Consider the following 22,557-nt stretch of genomic DNA (forward strand, 5'->3'; position numbering starts at 1 on the left):
CGTGATTGTGAGTGAATGTGAACAGCTGCAATCACAAATTACAAAATAAAGTTGAAAAAACATCTATGTCGTGCGCGCAATACAACTGTGCTGCTTTTATTTTGAAAAGTATTATTTATGGGCGTGTGTCCGTGTGTAACCTGTGAGTGAAGGTGCACAGCGACAAGTGATGCACGGTTTACACCCGAGACGCTAAAAAGAGAAAAGTTGATGACGAATGGCGTGTTTTCAACAAGACATGGACTGCCAAGCAACGTTCCCTCTAAGGTGCGTGCCTGCGCAATTGCGCACTGCTCAAGCGTCCGCTGCGCACAGCAAATATATGCCGCGCACCAAATCAAATCCCATCTGAATTCTAAACAAAATAAACACATTTATTCTGTATAATTTTGCAATGCAACTTTGAGTGACAGTGACAACAAGCGGCCCTAACGGTGTTCGTCAACACCGTTCAATTGAACACCGTTCAATTATTGTAACGTCTATCGAGATGCTTCGAGGACAGGAATTATATTGTTCACTTTATTGAGCAAAACTGTTTATATTCGGACATAACCACACCAAAAACATGAGTAAAACACTTCTATCTCGAAAAACTAGTCATTTTCTGCCGTACAAACCAGGCCAAAACCAACTTGTCATCTGTCACCAACACGCATACCACTAAACCACTGGTGCGTTTATGGCCACACAAAAAGTCGGACAACTGAAACACCACACAAAGTTACACTATGACTCCTCAGTCATACGTGTGCTTATTTTACTGTCATTTATTATTAATGTTAATTTATTTATATTAGTCATGGAATGCTGTTACACACACTATGTTGAAGTATTACAATTATTATTAATTATTATTATTATTATTATTTATCTTACTGTATACATCAAAAATAATATTGAGCAAAATTTAATTGAAATATTGTCGATGTGGCCTTCCAGCAGTGCTCGGGTTGCTCCCGGTAAAAATTAATTGCACACCCCTGGTTTTGGAGGACCGCAAGCGATTCTAAGAAATTGATACACTGGGAACAGGTTCTGAACAAGAACCGGTTTTCAATTCCCATCCCGAGCCACACCCTTCCTGGCTATCATTGATCATAAGAACTTGGCATGCATAGGGACTGCTCAAAGACTTAACTTGTGAAACACACTTTATTCCTAATCAGACAGAGATTCTGGTGGCCAGCGAAGGGAAGAGATCTAAAGGATTTTGGCAAGGCCTCTCATTGTCCTCCAGCTGGTCTTCTCCATTCACTACACATTACGTCACTACCATGGTCCCACATCGCATTCGAATTCATTACAGGCCTTCTAGTTTCCCGGGGCAACTGTCATTCTCAATGCTGTTGTAGTTGTTGTTGCTGAAAAAGGTACCGAATGTTGCTATGTGCTCTTTGAAATCAATGCACCAAGGAAAAAGTTTTGGTAATGCTTAAATTTACAAATCTGCTGTAAATATTACGTTATCATGAATGTGCCTGTTACTACAGCACATACATACTTACAGCATGTGTATAAAACAATGTTGGAGGTTTTTTAGAGGGCTTTCTAGGCAAAATTGGTCAATCCAAATCAACTGCATTGTTTGCAGCAAGCAGGTTTTCACTATTTAGAATGCAAGGAAAAGAAAGAGACATGTGTTTACTTGTCTCACGCTGAGATTTTGGATGACGGGCTAAATTTGTTAAAACAATGTAGTTCCCCTTCAAAGTCCCCCAGTGAATCAACTAAGTCAACCTGCAACCCTGCAACACTACAACCTCAAAAGATTGTATTTGTTTTTGCTCTACCTCATATAACCTAAAACTTGTTAGCATATCTTTTTTCAGTGTTTGGTTATTATTATCATTTTACCTTTGGTTCTGTAAATTGTTACACGTTGTAATTGGTTATTTTTGCATTTTACTTGTTAATTAAAATGTTCTATAAAATGGTGGGGTCACTTTCTTATCCTCGTGGGATTGAAAATACTATTGAGTATCAAATATTTTCTTGAGTAACGGTACCGAGTTCTACACTTTAGTATTGTGACCAGGGGCGCCGAAAAGGGGGGGGTAAAGGAGACGGATTCTAGGGGCCCATGATGGAGGGGGGCCCAGAGAGGCCCCTAATGATGATGAAATTATAATATTGCCGCTGTGTTGGAGGCCCTGTAAAGATTCTTTTCATGGGGCCCAAAATCCCTAGCGGCGCCCCTGATTGTGACAACCCTGCGACTTTGAGGCGACAACAACCGTACATTGCATCGCGTGCAACGCAGCAAAAAAAATAAATGACATCGAGTAGTACTGTAGGCACACACTCCCAAATACACAGTAACGATGATCACCTCCTGTCTATGAATACATTTTTGCAGCACTGTAGTTCTCTACCAAAACACACACACATGTCTGATTACATCATGGCCACAAGTTCACATCTGCATAAATTCATGATACATGCACCTCTCTTGCAAACACACCCATACACACACACACCATATACACACTCAACCCTGGCAGTGAATTCATAGCGCAAGCGAACGCTTTGGTCTCTCTGGTATTGAGAGCACAAGCCAGCTTCTTTAATCAGGGCTTGAGATTACTGCATGTTCCTCTGCAAAGAAGCTGCACTTTGGGAAAGGAAAATGCACAAATAGAATGCATTTATGTCAAGCCATTGTTGAAGTAAACAGATGGGAAGTTGGGCATAATGTAATGCATAGAGATAGCTTGTGTGTGACTTATTTAATTAATGCATCAGTCTACTTGGGAAACTATTAGAGTGGATGTTTTCACTTACGGGTTCTAAATAAAAAATTGCTTTAAAAGGGAACTGCATTTTTTTTGGAATTGCGTTTACAATCATTATGAAAGACATGACGGATTTTTTTTTTTAAATGCATTCTAACTTGTAAATACAAGTAAATAAAAATCATTCTAAATAACTTAAAAATCAGTTATAAAGACATTAATGAGAGGTACTCTGTTCTGCCCAAAAATCTCTCTGAAAAAATATTGAAAAAGCAACAACAATATTCCAATTACATTTCGTGACTAGAATATTAACCAAGTATTACTGATATTGTATTATAAACGCTAATGCAAACAAACTATTTATAGCGGCGCCATGATCACAGAGCGTTAACAGCTTGTGCTAGCTGTATTGACATCAGCAGCTACTGTGAGCTTCTTTCAGGTTAAGAGCTCGAAAGTTTATTCTCGATGGCTCTTACCTGGATAGTAGAAGACATAACCTGACGAATTGGTACAATTTGGCATTCAGAAATGGCAAGAAAGACACAAAAAGACGCTCCATCTCACTTCTTTCTTCACGAGGATGAGTCATTCTTCATCTAAATGGGAATACATAGGAACATCCTAGCAGTCGGCATCCTAATGACAGCAGACATTGTACAGTAAGAGATGTTTTATTATGTTTGTAGTGAGTAATATTCAGTGATGTAGTTAAAAAAAAGCGATTGTCGCGATGCATTTTTTTAAAATGAATGAATATTTAAAATGATCAAAATACGTAAATAGTAAATGTTATTATCCAGGTGTCTGCTAATATATTACATATATACTTACAGCATGTATATACAACCTTAATGGAGGTGTTTGAATGTTTTAAGGGCTTAATAGGCAGAATAGAGGGACTCTCATAGGTTCCATCCGGACTTTTAATCGCATTTATTTACTATTTACTATACAAAAAGAAAAACATATGTGTTCTTCTCTTACATAAGGATTGTGAATGACAGGAAACATTCCAAAAATGTGCATTTTGTCTTTAAGTAGGCCAAAAGATGGCGTTTCCCCGTGTGCGACACAGTGTAGCTCTTGGAGTCAACTTTTTTGTAGTTTGTGTGTTATTGTTTTCTTTTCTTTCATTTAATGTGGGGTACATCAGGGATAAAGTCAAGTACGATAGGGCGACACTGATACAGCTTGGTCAGATGAGTCACAAAGGACATTTTAATAATAAACTGCTCGACTCCTTCCCGGAGCTACATCTTCAGGCCGAAACAATGCAGGGCTGGGCTGCAGCCAGGGCTTTACTTGGCGCCCCAAGACCGACACGGAGGCATTCTCTTTCTATGCCACATCAATGTGGAATGCGCTCCCAACAGGTGTAAAAGAAAGGGCATCTCTATCCTCCTTCAAAACCGCAATAAAAGTACACCTCCAGGCAACTTTAACCCTAAACTAACACCCTCCCCGGATTGTAAATAATCAAATGTAGATACTTTTTCTTATGCTTTCTGATCTCTCTCTCTCTATGTCCACTACTTGCTGTACATATCCTACCAAGTCAGACCTACACTGTTTCAATGTCCATTTCTCTGTTCTCAATTGTTGATGACTGAAGTGATGATAACAACCAAACCATCCCACACCCCGGATTGTAAATAATGTAAATAATTCAATGTATATACTCTGATGATTATCTTGTGTGATGACTGTATTATGATGATAGTATATATCTGGTAGTATATATCTGTATCATGAATCAATTTAAGTGGACCCCGACTTAAACAAGTTGAAAAACTTATTCGGGTGTTACCATTTAGTGGTCAATTGTACGGAATATGTACTTCACTGTGCAATCTACTAATAAAAGTTTCAATCAATCAATCAAAAGCATGGCGGGCAGGGTGGCTCTGAGCGAAGACTCCGACACCTGGTTAGCAAAGGTAGGCTAACTCTCCCAGTTGCTTGGAAATAAAATAGATGACCTTATCAGTAGAATGGCTTCGCAGAGGTACATTCAGGAATGCTCTGTGCTGTGTTTCTGTGTAACGTGGCTCGGAGAAAGGACTCCCAATGAAGCAATAACACCGGCAGGCTACACGCTCTTAAGAGCCGACCGCAAGGCTGTGGACTGCGTAAAGACTCGCGGGGGAGGAACAGCGATTTTTGTCAAAAAGTACTGGAGCACTAACAACAAGGTAATATCGCAGTTGTGTAGTGAAGACGTGGAGTTTATTACCATAAAGTGCAGACCATTTTATATATAACTGCAGTGCATTCGATTGAGTACAGTGAACATCCTCCCCTCTGCTAACGAGGACAAGGCACTCAGTGAACTGCACAACATGATTTCGAGACATGAGAACTCATACCCAGATGCTGCTTTTATTATCTTAGGTGATTTTAATCACTGTAACCTCCAGAAAAATATCCAGAAGTTCCTCCTGTTTATCAACTTCCCCACCAGAGGTCACAACACATTGGATTACTGCTCCAGTAACATCAAAAATGCTCATTCTGCCATCCCCAAACATCACTTTGGAAAATCTGATCACCTATATCACTTATATCACAAAGCTAAAAGCAAACCCAGTTACTGTCACATGTCTAAGAAAGCCACAACAATCATTGGTGAGTACACAGACACAGTAAGCAGCTATATAGACTGGTGCACTTCTATTTGTATTCCCTCTCTGAACATTCGTGTGATCCCTAATCAAAAACCCTACTTCAATGCAAACATACGTAAGAAGATCAGGAGTCGGTGTGCAGCTTTCAAATCAGGGGATGCCGGTGAGTACAAACATGCTCGCTACAAACTACAAAAGTCCATCAGAGCTGCCAAAAGAATATACTCTCTAAAACTTGAAAACTGTTACATGGAAAACACCACAAGGAGTATGTGGCAGGAAATACAGTCCATCTCCAAATACAGAAACAACACAAGCAGAATCAAAGTTATTGACTCCACCCTACCAGACACACTGAACAGCTTCTATGGCAGATTTGACAGACAGAACAGCGACACCCTCACAAAGTCCTCCCATAACCCAGGGGAGACCGCACTACAAGTAAAACACACATAGGTCCTTCAGGCTCTGAAAAAGCTGAACCCACACAAAGCTGCAGGACCTGATGGGGTGGCACCAAGAGTCCTAAAAGCCTGTGCTGAAAAACTGGCAGAGGTGTACACAGACTTCAACACCTCTCTCATGCAGGAAACCGTCCCACGCACCTTTAAATCATCTGTCATAGTTCCAGTCCCTAAAAAACCACACACAACCACAATTAATTATTTTAGGCCAGTGGCACTCACGCTTGTGGCCATGAGGTGTCTGGAGAAGTTGGTCCTTCACCATATCAACTCTGTGATTCCAGACGCTATAGACCCCCTACAGTTTGCTTACCGCACCATCAGATCGGTGGACGACGTGGTGGCCCTGGCACTTCACTCCACACTGGAACATCTGGGGCCGTACTTATCAAACTTCTCAGAATTACTCCTAAGAAGTCTGCTAAGAGTTGACTTAAGAGTAAATAAATTCTTCGCTGAAAGCTGCACTTAAAAGTTAGTTATCAAGCGTCTTACTCACACTTTCAGCAAAGTGTAGGACTGAATCTTAAGTGTGACACTCAGAGCTGAATTACGACATTACTATGTGCCGTAAATGGAATTTTAGGTGACGTCATTTCTGTGTCCATAGAAATGACCAATCACGGAAGGGAATCCGTTGTCTAAGAATAAAGAAATATCTTAGAAATATTTAATTGGACAATGGGAGTGTATATTTTGACAATAAACTACAAAATAATACAAAACAAACTAGTCCCCGCCGGCACTCACGCTACCGCTCCCTCTCTTCTCTTCTCTCGCCCACACACTCACTGACGTCACTCACCTCACGGCCACACACATACGCTACTGTCATAACATTTTCTTTCCAATTCATTAATTAGGCAACTAATTTGAAACTGGTGTGGGTGGCTCTATATATACTAGCCCACTGCAGCCACATGCAGAAATCAACATGGAATCGAAAAGTATTAAATCTGTGACAAAAATAATACCCGCTCTGTCTAAACGATACCGTTTGATCAGCTGCTCGTCATCAAACAAATCCAGGACATCGTTCCGCTCCCTGAATGTTCGCGCACGTCTCTCTCGCCTCAGTGCCATCCCCTGCTGGCAACTCCTAACCACTTAAGACACCTCTGAAGGTCTCTTAAATATCGTGGAGAGTAGGAGTGATTCTTAGACTTAAGAACGTTGATAAAAAGCTTTTATTCTTAAGTTTGAGAGTAGGACTAAATTTCGCAAATTCTCAGGACTTAAGTGTAAAATGGCACTCTAAGAAGCTTGATAAGTACGGCCCCTGGACATTAACAACACCTACGCACGCCTATTCTTTTTGGATTACAGCTCCGCCTTCAACACCAACGAAGCTGGTTGGGATGCTGACAGACCTTGGGGTACCGACATACACCTGCAATTGGATACTGGACTTCCTTATAGAAAGACCACAGGTGGGGAGGATGGGAACAAAGGTCTCACCTGAGCTCGAATCAAAACAGGAACCCCTCAGAACTGCTGCCTCAGCCCTAAACTTTTTTCACTGTACACATATGATGACTGCATCTCCTCCCCCGGACAATAACAGCATCATCATCAACTATGCGGACGACACGACCATCCTCGGCCTCATCAGAGGGAGGAATGAGCACAGGGAGCTGGTCCAAAAAGTCACTACCTACGGACAGGACAATGACTTAATTTTCATATCATATACAAGGCAAAAACGCTAATTCTACACTTTAGGGGAAAAGCCCTCCCCCCCCCCCCCCATCAAGGGCACTGTGGTTGAGCGGGCTGACAGCTAAGTTACTTGGTCATCACATCACTGAAAACCTGAGCTGGTCCCAAAAAACTACCAAAACAGTGAAGAAAGCTCAGCGGCGGCTCTATTTTATCAGGCTGCTGAAGAAGACTGGATTCAAACGACATTCCCTTACCTAAGCCTACGGAGGACCAGCGGAATCACTGTGTGGTTTGGAAACACCACACTGGCTGAGAAGAAATCACTTCAACGGGTCATAAAGATTGCAGAGAGAATAACGGGCTACAAACTCCCCTCCATGGACTCACTGTACACACAGGGCTGCAGGGGAAAAGTACAGCACCCAGCTCATGCTCTGTTATTACAATGCCATTCTATTTTCTAACTTGTTTGTGTAGAAGTTGACTCAGGGAGAAATGCACAAGAATTCCAATGTATCTGTTCCAGTACTGCCGGGAAAAGAGAAGAAACGCACTTTGGTGCTCGTTGTACGATTGTGACGTAAGTTGTCGAATAAAGACAAGACAAAAAGAGAAGTTGTGCAAGCCTACATCCCTTGAACATTACACCGGTGTAAGGAGTTATGAGCTATGATTTCAAAGGAGACTTTGTCACGGTAAAGACACGCTGCAGACCGCACAATTTGAGCTGTTAGTGGACGCTAGAAGGTGAGAGACGAGAGACAAAGCATTGCAATTGGTTTTGGGTCTGAAGTGAGAGGCTCTTTCGTGCCTCTTGCTACTGGACCCTGACCAGCACCAGTGCTACGACGTCCTTGTGGGGGCCCTCAAAAGGAGGTTTGGGAGATGGTCTTAGCTAGCACTATTAAAAACTGAATTGAGAGGGAGGTGCAGGAAGCCTGGTGAGCCACTACGGGGACTAACATCGAGGGCCAGGTGCGCCGTGCATACGGCCTGCTGATGCGTCTTTTTTATGGGCAGAATAGACAACCTCCCATTGGCCTCGCTGGAAACAGACTTTTATTTACGTTTATTTATTTAATAGTCTTTCATAATGATTGTGAACGATGAGCAAAATTCCCAAAAAAGTGCAGTTCCCCTTTAAGAGCGGATACTAACAAGTCCCCCTTTCGCCCGAATCCAGCCCTAAATCTGCCTTCTGTACCAGTTCAAGGTCCTCAGTTTTGGGCTCTGTAATGTCCGCGCCACTTTCGCCTGGCTAATAAACCAAGTGCTGGCCAGTATCCCTGCCGAAAGTGCCTTTTGTACCTGGACAACATCCTGGTACATGGGCTCTCCTTTGAAACAGCCCTGGGCTCCGTGAGGAGAGTCCTGGAGAGGATTCAGGCAGTGAACCTGAAACTTCACCCCGAGAAATGTCATTTTATGCGGCGATAGATGACCTTCTTAGGGCATGAGATGGGTGCAGACGGCATTGGCGCCATGGGCAAGAAAGGCTGTGAAAGACAGGTCCACCCCTCACTGCGGGTAGCCCGAGGCGTGCTGCAGCAGCTAGGTGGTGGTGCCAAAAGGCCTACAAGGGGCAGTGCTTAAGGCAGTGCACGGGGCAGGCAGGTCTGGACACTTTGGGGTTGCCAAAACACTTAGGAGGTGGAGACAATCGCTGACGCCCTGGTGTGGGGCATAATAAGTTTGTTTGGTGTCATTGCGTCCCTTCATAGTGACAGAGGCACAAACTTTGAGTCCCGGGTGTTTGCGAACATGTGCAAGCGCTTAGGCATTCACAAGACCTGCACTACCCCACTGTACCCTCACAGCGATGGGTTGGTGGAGTGGTTCTACCAGAACCTGGGGGACCAGCTTGCCATTGTTACCTGCTGCCACCAGCATGACTGGGACAAACATCTGACGCTGGTGCTGTTCAAGGTGGCCGTTCTCATGCTTGGGAGAGAGATGCACACCCCGGCGCAGCTGGGCTTTGGCCGCCCACCTGATGCCCCGGCCATCCCCTCCAGGGCCAGAGTACAGCAGGAAACTGCAGGACTGTCTGGACTCAGCCCGGGAGCATTTGCAGTAAGCTGGCATGAAACAAAAGCGCTACTATTACATGAAGTCTCGGGTAAGGGACTTCGCACCAGATGAGTTAGTCTGGGTCTACAAATCGATCCGGAAGAGGCAAATGGACAGGGCCCTGTAGGATACTAGAGAAGCATGGGGATGTTGTGTACCGTGTCCACTTGCCCTCTTGGGGAAGGAAGGTGGCCCTCCACGGGGACAGACTGGCCCCCTACCGGGGGGTTCTCTCTTCTCTCGCCTCGGATCAGGTGACCTCTCGCCCGCCCAGCCCCATTCCAGTTCCTCGCTTACATCCCAGGGGGAACCAATTTCCCTACCACCCTTGTCCCCTGGCCCCTCCAGCCCTCTTCCGGGAATTGTTACACTCGGCCAAGTTGTCCCACCCCTGTTGACTGGAAGGGAGTGGCTGTGTCGGCGGAGAAGCTTGCAAGACTTTTTGGTGTCCTTGACTGAAAAAAAAGAAAGGGGTGTTTGTGAACCCACTCTTGTGTAATGTGGCAGTTTCACGGTTTGTACTAATTTGTTGCACTAATCTACATTCTGCTGTGATGTTGACAGGTTGGCCCTCGAGGGCGAGGACTGACCTGTAAGGGGGCAGGGGGTTGTCGCGGCTGGCTATGGGGTTCTCACCAATGGCTTTAGCTGGGCGGCGGGGCTTTCTCGAAATGACAAGTAATCTAATTAATTACTGTTCCCATCGTTGCAACACCATTGCCGTTTCTGAGAATGTGAAGTGGCTCGTTACTACTGTTTGGTTGAATGAAGTGCAAGGTGTCAGCACACATCAGCTGACTGGAAAGAGCAAGAGTGGGGATGAGGATGCCGTTGTAAATGCACTGATGAGTGGCTGGTTGGGCGGATCTTGCTCTGCTCAGGCTGTCTCACTGCACGCTCTGAATGACATGCAACAAGACCGCGATATATGCGACAAGCCGGAGCCAGGGAAATTCAAAAGGTAGCGTTCTCAAACTGGAAGTACCGGCACTACTTTTTGCTCATTGAAATTAGAGGCAAGAATGTTTATGTAACAATCACGCTATGTCCAGGAAAAGAGTGTTTATCCACGTCTGCCTCAAACAACTTGTATGGCACCTCACATCAACCATGCCAACATGACACTTGTTGCTGCTGTTAACCCAATATCAAGTCCAAATGCAGCCACTTGTTTTAATCAGATTCATAATATTTTGGAATTTGGATTAATCATGATTAATCACAGGTGATTTGTCACTTGCATTGTTAAAATTGGCTTGAGAAAAGACCCCAATACTTGTACACAAATGCAGTTGTATTTTCAGAATGTCATCCGGGAAGCTTTTTAAACAATTTACTTGAATGCATGTCAATTATTTGCACCAAACATGCTAATAAAAGTTTTATCTTAAGTTCTTTCAGGCTGTATTTTGGCATACAGGTGCAGATAATTGCACTACTTCAAGACCAAATGTTCCTTTGTGTTTTTTTCCCTAAGTTTAGATTTTTGCTACTTTACAGACATTTATTTTTAAAAATGTTTTTTGTTTTTTTTTTTAAACTGAAAAGGGATTTGAACCCTTTTATTGCATTTTGATCCCAAAATAAATCCATCCAAATTTGATAAAACGAGAGTAAAATGTTCGCCCATCTGTACAGCATGTTTGAAATCAATTTAAACCATAACTATACGATTAATCACTCGCGCTGAGAGCTGTGTATAATCCCTCCCAGCCCACCTGCGCCTAGCTCACACACTCGATCCAACACGAATGAAACTAGATCTTAGTTGAAGGAACTGGTCAGTAAAAGACAACTTTTTTTTTACCACCACTGGACACAAACTGCACTGCGATTAATGATCGAAGTGACAAAATTGCCATTCAAATAATACTGCGTTTGGTGACAAGAATATACAGCTATGGAGTCAATCTATTTATTAAGCAGAAAGAACACAAACCAGCGAAAGATTTGTCACTAGGCAACAGGCACCGCCTTTTAAAAGGCACACGCACACACTGAAACTTATCTTAAAGGCCTACTGAAACCCACTACTACCGACCACGCAGTCTGATAGTTTATATATCAATGATGAAATCTTAACATTGCAACACATGCCAATACGGCCGGGTTAACTTATAAAGTGCAATTTTAAATTTCCCGGGAAACTTCCGCTTGAAAACGTCTATGTATGATGACGTTTGCGCGTGACGTCAATGGTTGAAGCGGAAGTATTCGGACACATTGTATCCCAATACAAACAGCTCTGTTTTCATCACAAAATTCCACAGTATTCTGGACATCTGTGTTGGTGGGATCGGTGTATTAGCGGCCGGCTGCAGCAACACAACCAGGAGGACTTTGAGTTGGATAGCAGACGCGCTATCCGACGCTAGCCGCCGACCGCGTTGATGATCGGGTGAAGTCCTTCGTTGCGCCGTCGATCGCTGGAACAATGGTGAGCACGGGTGTTGATGAGCAGATGTGGGCTGGCTTAGGTGGAGCGCTAATGTTTTTATCATAGCTCTGACGAGGTCCCGTAGCTAAGTTAGCTTCAATGGCGTCGTTAGCAACAGCATTGCTAGGCTTCGACAGGCGGCACAGCATTAACCGTGTAGTTACAGGTCCAGTGTTTGGTTCGGTGTCTCCTGATCGTAGTATTGTTGATCTTCTGTCTATCCTTCCAGTCAGGGGCTTATTTCTTTTGTTTCTATCTGCATTTAAGCACGATGCTATCACGTTAGCTCCGTAGCTAAAGTGCTTCACCGATGGATTGTCGTGGAGATAAAAGTCACTATGAATGTCCATTTCGCGTTCTCGACTCTCATTTTCAAGAGGATATAGTATCCGAGGTGGTTTAAAATACAAATCCGTGATCCACAATAGAAAAAGGAGAAAGTGTGGAATCCAATGAACCCTTGCACCTAAGTTACGGTCAGAGCGAAAAAAGATACGTCCTGCACTGTACTCTAGTCCTTCACTCTCACGTACCTCATCCACAACTCTTTCATCCTCGCTCAAATTAATGGGGTAATCGTCGCTTTCTCGGTCCGAATTGCTCTCGCTGCATTGTAAACAACGGGGAAATGTGAGGAGCCCTTCTACCATTGTCGTCACGCTACTTCCGGTACAGGCAAGGCTTTTTTTTATCAGCGACCAAAAGTTGCAAACTTTATCGTCGATGTTCTCTACTAAATCCTTTCAGCAAAAATATGGCAATATCGCGAAATGATCAAGTATGACACAGAATGGATCTGCTATCCTCGTTTAAATAAAAAAAATTCATTTCAGTAGGCCTTTAACTGTGTTATGCCAGATATTTGAATAATTTTGTTTTTAAGTAGCAGATTTATTAATTTCCCTAATAACTAATTACATTTATCAAAGTGTAATTTTGTTATTAATTCAATTACATTTTTGGTAAAGTAACAAGTAAATATAATTAATAACTTTTTGAAAGTAATATTTAAAAAGAACGGCCTGTCACACAGCATCATGAAGCAGTTGGCAGGTTGGTGTTTTTGTCTAAAATCTTTGTGTTTAAGTCCCATTAATAATGTTTACCTATAAAAACACCATTATTAATGGTCTAATATTTTCATGTTGGTGCTGACGTTTAAACATGTCCTCTTAAACCAGAGCACTTTATTTCACATTTTGTTTTTTGGGGTTGGAGCGTGAGGTAACAAAGGGGAATTTATTAATAAAAGGAACAAAAGCGAGAGCAATGGGGAAGTGCTCTGACTAAACAGGCCATGACGAAACAAAACAAAATGTAAAACACTTACAGGAAATGCGGCGTCCACACAGTACGAGTGTACTTGCATTAAGCGTCCAAAAGGATGGTCTATGGTCACCAGAGAATCAAGAAAAGTAAGCATCAACAAACAAACAATGTCCCGACAAAGAATGGTGGCTCACATTCAACTGATTGCAAACCGAAAACAGGTGAGGGCAAATGCTCTGTGACAAAGATGTGTGAAGCGGTCACAAAAAAAACACCAACACAACAGGAAGAGTCACCAAAATAAAAGCACAGGACAGGCACTAACACAAAACACCAACAAAATGGCACGGCCTGGTGTAACCAGCCGTGACAGATTGGAGATTAAATTTGACTTTTCTTATATAATTTTCAAGGCTTTTTCTTTTTTATTATCTCAAAACACCTCTTAAGTTGGGATCCTATTATGCAAAACCCACATTTCTTACTTGTTGCTACCTGTTTTTGTGTATTTGGGATCCCCATCAGTCCCAAAAATTGAAAAAACAAGGCATGGTGGAGATATTTAGTTACGTCAATGAATATTTCTACGTAAGGGTTAGTTTATGGGCCAATCCATATCGGTAGATGAGTTTAGGTCCATATCACTCGTGTTAGTGCTGGCACAGTTTAGGGATGTTCTCTGTGTTTAATTGAGCGTTACAGTAGGCCTTATGATGGCATTGTGTTTATATGAATGAGTGCACATGTGTACCTTGTTTGAGTGTTAATAATGAAATTATGATATTTAACACATTTCATATTGCTACAAAAGATGTTCTGTACTACAAAAACAATCATGCGCTACTATTTTTTTTTCATTTCGTAGCACCGGTGCTACTAGTGAAAAAGATACAAGTACAGAACTGTATGATATGGCACAATGCAATCTATTCAGGTCACATAAATGTAAAATGTTTTAAAATAGTGTGTATAGCAGGGGTGTCAAACTCATTTTAGATCGGCACGATAACTTAAAAATAAAGACAACTTCAGATTGTTTTCTTTCTTTAAAAATAGAACCAGCACATTCTGAAAATGTACAAATCATAATGTTGTTGGGGGTTTTTTACACTTACATTTTGCGGTTAATAGTATTCTACCTTTATTTGTCGTTATGTATATTTTCTGAATAAATGATGTGACAATGTTCGTCAGTCAACTCATTGGTGTTCATTTTCAATCTATCAAGATAAAAAAATATCAGGATGTTATTTATGTAGTTTGCTCATTTTCCTCAACTGATGTACTAACGTCATGGGGTTTATATTTTTTTACATATGTAGCGTCATCTACAAAGATAGAAATAATTGCTATTGCTACATCTAGTGGACACATTTAGAACAGCAGTTTCTTTCATTCAAAAAGTTCTGCTAATTTTGATACTTAACAAACTCATCCTGCTGGCCGAATAAAACCTATTCGCGGGCCTGATCCGGAATGAAAGATAAGATCGGTTTTAAGTAGGTATGTCCGATGATTTAAGTAGGGATGTCCGATGATGGCTTTTTGCCGATATCCGATATTCCGATATTGTCCAACTCTTTAATTACCGATACCGATATCAACCGATACCGATATCAACCGATACCGATATATACAGTTGTGGAATTAACATATTATTATGCCTAATTTGGACAACCAGGTATGGTGAAGATAAGGTCCTTTTAAAAAAAAATTATAAAATAAAATAAGATACATAAATTCAAAACATTTTCTTGAAAAAAAAAAAGGAAATAAAACAATATAAAAACAGTTACATAGAAACTAGTAATTAATGAAAATGAGTAAAATTAACTGTTAAAGGTTAGTACTATTAGTGGACCAGCAGCACGCACAATCATGTGTGCTTACGGACTGTATCCCTTGCAGACTGTATTAATATATATTGATATATAATGTAGGAACCAGAATATTAATAACAGAAAGAAACAACCCTTTTGTGTGAATGAAAATGAATGAGTGTAAATGGGGGAGGGAGGTTTTTTGGGTTGGTGCACTAATTGTAAGTGTATCTTGTGTTTTTTATGTTGATTTAATAAAAAAAACTATTAAAAAAAAACCTGATACCGATAATTTAAAAAAACGATACCGATAATTTCCGATATTACATTTTAAAGCATTTATCGGACATCTCTAGTTTTAAGAGTAGAAAATAAAAACACTGGTTAAGAGACTTAAAAGAACACAGGAAAGGTGGTGGAGAACAGCAAGTGGGATCGAGGCTTTAATGAGGAGAATAGAGCCTGGAGGCACACACACACACACACACACACACACACATACACCCACGCACACACTCACTCAAACCCCCTTAGACTGGGATTCTCACCAATAACAATGTGGTCAATAATATCGGAAAAAGGCAGAAAATGATTACCATTTCAAAGTTCAGGCATATTCCCATTCAAGACTCAGAAAGTTTAGTGCTAAATACAGGAGTTCCTCACAAAGGTTGTCAGCCAATCAGAGTGACGAATGCAGATGAAGCTGGGACAAGTATCACACAGCTGGCATCTTATTATGTGGGGGTCCTGGATGATTAAATAGAAGCAGACTTCTTTGTGATTCAAAACAAGCCCCAATGATAAAAGGGGTGTTCAACGTGTGGGACGGGGGCCATTTTCAGCCCACAGCTTATTTTTTAGAATTATTTTATTATTAACAAGCCACCATTATTAGATATTACCCTAATTTGTCAATTCCAGCTTCCACCATCCTAGTCACGGTTGTTGTGTCCTTGGGCAAGGCCCCTCACCCTTGCTCCTGATAGGTTGTGTTTAGCGCCTTGCATGGCCACTTCCGCGACTTGTCCAGGGTGTACCAGGCGTGGCGTAGTGGGTAGAGCAACTGTGCCAGAAACCTGAGGGTTGCAGGTTCGCTCCCCGCCTCTTACCATCCAAAATCGCTGCCGTTGTGTCCTTGGGCAGGACACTTCACCCTTGCCCTCGGTGCCGCTCACACCGGTGAATGATAGGTCGAAGGGGCCGTAGGCGCAAATTGGCAGCCACGCTTCCGTCAGTCTACCCCAGGGCAGCTGTGGCTACGAAAGTAGCTTACCACCACTATGTGTGAATGAATGATGGGTTCTCACTTCTCTGTAAAGCGCTTTGAGTGTCTAGAAAAGCGCTATATGAATCTAATCCATTATTATTATTATTATTATTACCCCGCCTTCCGCCCGAATGCAGCTGAGATAGGCTCCAGCACCCCCTGCTACCCTGAAAGGGACAAGCGGTAGAAAATGGATGGATGGATGGCAACTTCCGTCATCAGAATGGGTCATCATGAATGTGAGAATGTGATGTACAATAAAGCCCTTTAGGTATCATTCCTGGTATTGTAAAGCGCTATATAAATACAGATCATTTGCGGTTTTAATGTTGCATGATTTCATGTTAGCACTTAAGCTAGCTAGCGCTAACTTACTTCTCCAGTAAAAAAGCAGTGCCCATGAGAAAATGTCCATAGTTATCAGTGTTGTCGATATATATCGTTTTACGATTATTTGAATTGAAAACGGTAAGTTTAGCATTATACCATTCATCGTTACATCTCGATTCCATACAAAGTGCAATGTATACAGTATCTGGTCTAAAAAGAACATTACAAAAATTATCATTTTGCTAAGAGTAAGACCATTCCAGTTACCTGTAATGTTTTTTTCATAACTCACTGTTCTCTGAGTAATTTAACTTGATCAAACATTTTCTAACAGGAAACATTACAAAATTATAAAGTATGTACTATGATTTGTGTGGATTCATATCGATATCTGCCAATACTCAAGAATCCAAAATTGGTATGTATCAGAAGTGAAAAAGTTGCTTCAGATCACCCCTATAGTTTTAACATATTTAGTGTACAAAGTGCATCAAAATGGCCTTTGCATCCCTCAATATTAATGCATGAATTAGGGGTGTTGCGATTGATTGATAAATCGATCTGTGCTCTGCAAGTTTGCCTTCCGGAAGACAGGTATCGATCCAAGATCGTTTTACTGCTTGCATAATTAGAGACAGATTTTGACGGGCTCCGAGGCAGGCACTACCAGCTCCAGTCTACGTCTGCCGCAAGACCAGTGCTTCTCAAATATTTTCTATTACGCCCCCACTAGGAAGAAAATATTTCACGCCATACCACTCTCCACCGTGACTATAAATAATATAATTTGTCTCTAACATGTTTATAGCTACACCTCTGCATAAGATTGTAAGCTTATTAACTCTAAAGCAGTGGTCCCCAACCACCGGGCCGCGGCCCCGATTGGTACCGGGCCGCGCAAGAAATATATATATATATTTTTTTTTAATTAAATCAACATAAAAAACACAATATATACATTATATATCAATATAGATCAATACAGTCTGCAGGGATACAGCCCGTAAGCACACATGATTGTATTTCTTTATGAAATTTTTTTTTTTAAAAAATAAAAAAATCCCCCCCCCCCCGGTCCGTGGGACAAATTTTCAAGCGTTGTCCGGTCCCCAGCTACAAAAAGGTTGGGGACCACTGCTCTAAAGGAAACAACTTCCTTCATCTCCCACCGTAGTTACAGTAAAGCCAAGTGCTACATACGCTACTAAGTCCGTGGTCAAAAGCTCGTCCCCATCTGCCGGAGTAGAGGCTCCTTTTTTGGTAGGTGAATGTTTAAATGTAGTCAGAGAAAAGTTGCATGTTTTCCTCCCACCAGATTTTCGGACATTCCAATTACACAGGTAAAACTCCAAAAAATTTGAATATCGAGTAAAAGTCCATTCATGTCAGCAATTCAACTTCATAAGTGAAAATAAAATGTGATATTAACTCTCAAAGTGAAATATGTCAAGCCTGTATTTATTATAATGTTGTTGACCATGGCTTACAGTTTTTGAAACCCCACATTTTCTGAGATTTTCAATTCAAGGTTTTCCTAAGCGATAAGCCATAATCATCACTATTATAATAATGGCTTGATAATTCTCACTTTGCATGTGATGAGTTAATATCACATGTTACTAAATGTTACATTATTGTGGGATTTCTACAATATTTTGTTAAATTCTATAGAAAAATATTTATTTCTCATATATTTTAATAGTTTTTCTATGCTACGTATGTGTCAGGCCCAATTGGACAAAGGAAGGGACTCAGATGCAGAGATGGGGGGTTCTAAATAAAGCTTTTATTTTGAAAAACTCTAACTTCCAGAGCAGAGAATATACAATCACTATGAGATACAAAAACAGATAGCGAAAAATGTTTCCAAAAAAGGGAAAAACCGAAAATCACTCCAAAAGGAGGAATTACAAAAAATAAGACGAATTATATTTATCACCAGATCTGCTATAAAAACTTTTTAACAAAAAGCGCTCCAACAGGAGGAAGAAAATAAGGACTATCAAACTTACTACACTAAATCTTATTCTAATAAATATAAACAAAAAATCACTCAAAAACTTTGAGGAAGGAAGATCATTAAGGAAAAAATTATAACTCACCACTGCAGTTGAAAAAGGCTAAATAACTAAAGTCGCTCTGAGGGAGGAAAAAGTTAACTCAAAATTACAGCTTGAACAATACTGGATACACGGATGTAGTCGTGGGACTAGACAAGGCGTGAACGTGAACGTGGATGCAAGACAGGCACGAAAGTCCGAGACAATCTGGCACAGAACAAGGGGAGGCATGGGCTTATATGGAACATGAGGGTAATGGGAAACAGGTGGAAACAATCAAGGGCCAGGGATGACGTCAGACTGGTGAAACAAGAGGAGTTGCTTTTCAAAATAAAACATGCAAATCACAAGACAGAAAAAACCAAGACAAGATTCTCCTCACCGCGGTGTGACAGTATGTGCCTCTTAAGACCTTACTATAGGCTTTGTAAGGTCATGTTACACCTATCTAAACCACAGGTGTCAAACTCAAGGCTCAGGGGCCAGTTCTGGCATTTATTCAGCCTAGTGGTTAGAGTGTCCGCCCTGACATCAGTAGGTCGTGAGTTCAAACCCCGGTCGAGTCATACCAAAGACTATAAAAATGGGACCCATTCAATGTTCCCTCTAATTTTTCATGTGTGTGAGCAAACGCAAAACCTCCCTGAGCATTGAGTGGAGCCCATGTGAGCAACATCAGATGTGCACACTGCGGCTACACCAGCAGCACACCTGTCCCAAACCTGACTAAATAACAAGTTCAATCTCTATCCATCCATCCATTTTCTACCGCTTGTCCCTCTCGGGGTCGCGGGGGGTGCTGGAGCCTATCTCAGCCGCATTCGGGCGGAAGGCGGAGTACACACTGGACAAGTCCCCACCTCATCGCAGGGCCAACACAGATAGACAGACAACATTCTCTTATTATTATGATCAAATGACAGCAGTCATTTCCATGAGATGATTTTCTAATATAAGTGTTTAGGCCCACTTACAGTGACAATAACAAAAAAATATTGTTTTTCATGAACTGTGTACTTGTATTGTTTGTCTGGGTGGAGGTCCTGCTTTGGAAATAATGTGTACCCCTTTCAGACATTGCATTTAGTTCCCATTAAATATTCACATGTTGCACAATGAGATGTAAGCAGGGGATCGTGTGTACATTCCTGCAACTTCCTGTTTGTATTATTTATTTAATATACTTACAGCATTTCATGATTAATATTTATAAATTAAGATTCCTAATAAATGACACTAGAATAAGCACACATTTGATTGGTAAATCATAGTGTAACCACCTGGAATGACACTTTATGTGTGGTGTTGGAGTTGTCCGACTTTTTGTGTGGCTGTAAACGCATCACTGGCTAAGTGCCATATGTGCATGTGTTGGCGCAAGTGAGAAAGAGCGAGCGGCTGCTGTTGATATAACAACGTTGCTTTTGGTCTGCTTTGTACTGCAGAAAATGACCACTTTTGCTAGATATCATTTTTTTTTACTAATGTTTTGGTGATGTGTTTATGGCCGACAATAAAGAGTTTTGCTCAGTAAAGTGATGGATGGAATTCATGTCCTCAAAGCGTCTCGACAGACGTTACAATATTTGAACAATGATGACGAAAACCGTTTTCTCTGTCGTGTCCGTGTGTCGAAAATTGTTACGCGCTTATTTTTTTTATTTGATTTTGTGCGTGGCATGGATTTGCCGTGTGCAGAGGACGCTTGAGCAGTGCGCGATTGCACAGGCGCGCACCTTAAGAGGGAACGTTGGACCCATTGCCTCCCTGCTGGGCACTCAGCATCACGGGTTGGAATTGGGGGTTAAATCACCAAAAATGATTCCCGGGCGCGGCCACCGCTGCTGCTCACTGCTGCCCTCACCTCCCAGTGGGTGAGGGCGATGGGTCAAATGCAGAGGATAATCTCACCACACCTCATGTGTGTCTGTGATAATCATTGGTACTTTAACTTAACTTAATTCGGTGCGTATCTCAAAATTCTCTAACACAGAGGTGTCAAACTCATTTTAGATCGGGGGCCACATTGGAGAAAAATCTACTCCCAAGTGGGCCGGACTGGTAAAATCACGGCACGATAACTTAAAAATAAAGACAACTTCAGATTGTTTTATTTGTTTAAAAATAGAACAAGCACATTCTGAAATTGTACAAATCATAAAGTTGTTGTTTTTTTTTACAATTACCTGTTGCGGTTAATAGTATATATACTTTTTTTGTCGTTATTTATATTTTCTGAATAAATTATGTGATAATGTTCATCAGTCAACTCATTGGTGTTCATTTTCAATCTATCAAGATAAAACAATTATATCAAAATCAAATTACAAGATGTTATTTATGCAGTTTGATCATTTTCCTCGACTGATGTACTAACATCATGAGGTTTATTTTGTACATATGTAGCATCATCTACAAAGATACAAAGAATTGCTATTGTGCCATCTAGTGGACACATTTAGAACAGCTGTTTCTTTCATTCAAAAATTTCAGGTTCATTTTTGTACTTAGCAAACTCATCCCGCGGGCCGGATAAAACCTGTTCGCGGGCCTGATCCGGCCCTCGGGCCGTACGTTTGACACCCCTGCTCTAACATGTACATCAGTTTATTAAAGTGTAGCAGAGGCTCATTCCAAAGCTATTGCTATGGGACACACCTGACCTATATCCTGTTTAAGGTTGAGGGCAGCAGGAGCCTACCCCAGGTGAGACAACCACTCCACTATCAGTGATAGAGGGGAGGTGGGGGGGTTAAATCAACGTTTAAAGGACGGACACTAAAGTGTGTTAAGTTCTCGCTACTCACATCCAGGATGACGGAGATGCCTCTCCGCGGTTCCGGGGCGAAGAACTGCTCCTGAGCCACGGCCGCCTCCTCCTTGCTGGAGGCGTACTCCCGGCTGGAGATGTTCTTGTTGTCGCTCATTTTGGTGACGATCCAGCGGACGAGCCCGTCAATTCCACCGGGCTGGGCGCCGCTGTTTCCGGACTGCGCTGCCGTCTCGGGCTCGCTGTCCTGACTGGTGACGAGCTGGGGCTGTTCGCGGCTTTCTTGCGCTCGAAGTTTGGCTTGTTCTTTGTTCAGCAGTTTGTGGACTCCGTCCCTACAGTAGCGCGCTGCCTGCTCACACATCCTTTTGCTCGGGAGCGATCATGCTGCGCTCTATGGGGGAGACCAGCCCCCTCCCAGCCTCCTTTCCCCCAGTTACATCACAACCCCACCTCGGAACACACCCACCACCTCCCGCATTTGCATTCATTGTAATGTAGGCCAGAAGGATGCGTTCACTGTCAGTATAACAAATACGTCAATCGCGGCTTCCAGTCCAGTCAAGTCCGTGATGCGTTCAATGTTACTTTTGTTCCGTGATTTATAAGTAAAAAAAAAACAAATAGCTGCATTAAGTGGATTTCGAATACTGCCCAAAAGTAGCATTTTTTGTCTTGTTATATGGCTTTAAAATACAGCAACAATTTACTGAACGTACAAAAAAAGTCCACCTTTGTCCTGTTAGGGTTAACAATTTCTGTGATCACATAAACCAGGGGTCCCCAAACTTGTTGACTCAGGGGCTGCATTGGGTTATAAAAAAAGTTGTCGGGGGTGCCGGGCTTTTTTTCCCCAGAAAACACAGAGTGAGATGTTCTACCTCTTGAGCGAAACACAAATGCATAAAATGACTTAACACATTAAAGGCCTACTGAAAGCCACTACTACCAACCACGCAGTCTGATAGTTTATATATCAATGATGAAATTTTAACATTGCAACACATGCCAATACGGCCGGGTTAACTTATAAAGTTCAA

The 22,557-nt window shown here is 41.8% G+C and overlaps 1 protein-coding gene across 3 annotated transcripts in view; it reads right to left on the minus strand.

Moving 5' to 3' along the window:
• Nucleotides 1-21,902, minus strand: part of LOC133641614 (N-terminal EF-hand calcium-binding protein 2-like) — a 326,968-nt gene extending 305,066 nt beyond the window's left edge. The window contains exon 1 of one of the 3 annotated variants that reach the window (XM_062035465.1): nt 21,555-21,902. In XM_062035465.1, coding sequence (XP_061891449.1) covers nt 21,555-21,881 — 327 coding nt within the window. In that variant the 5' untranslated portion in view covers nt 21,882-21,902. Of the gene's footprint in view, nt 1-13,328; nt 13,500-21,554 lie in introns of those variants that run through there. The other 2 variants (XM_062035464.1, XM_062035466.1) reach the window with 2 other exon arrangements.
• Between the last annotated feature and the right edge of the window lie 655 nt (nt 21,903-22,557).

The sequence above is a fragment of the Entelurus aequoreus genome, linkage group LG24, assembly GCF_033978785.1.
Source record: "Entelurus aequoreus isolate RoL-2023_Sb linkage group LG24, RoL_Eaeq_v1.1, whole genome shotgun sequence".
NCBI lineage: Eukaryota > Metazoa > Chordata > Actinopteri > Syngnathiformes > Syngnathidae > Entelurus > Entelurus aequoreus.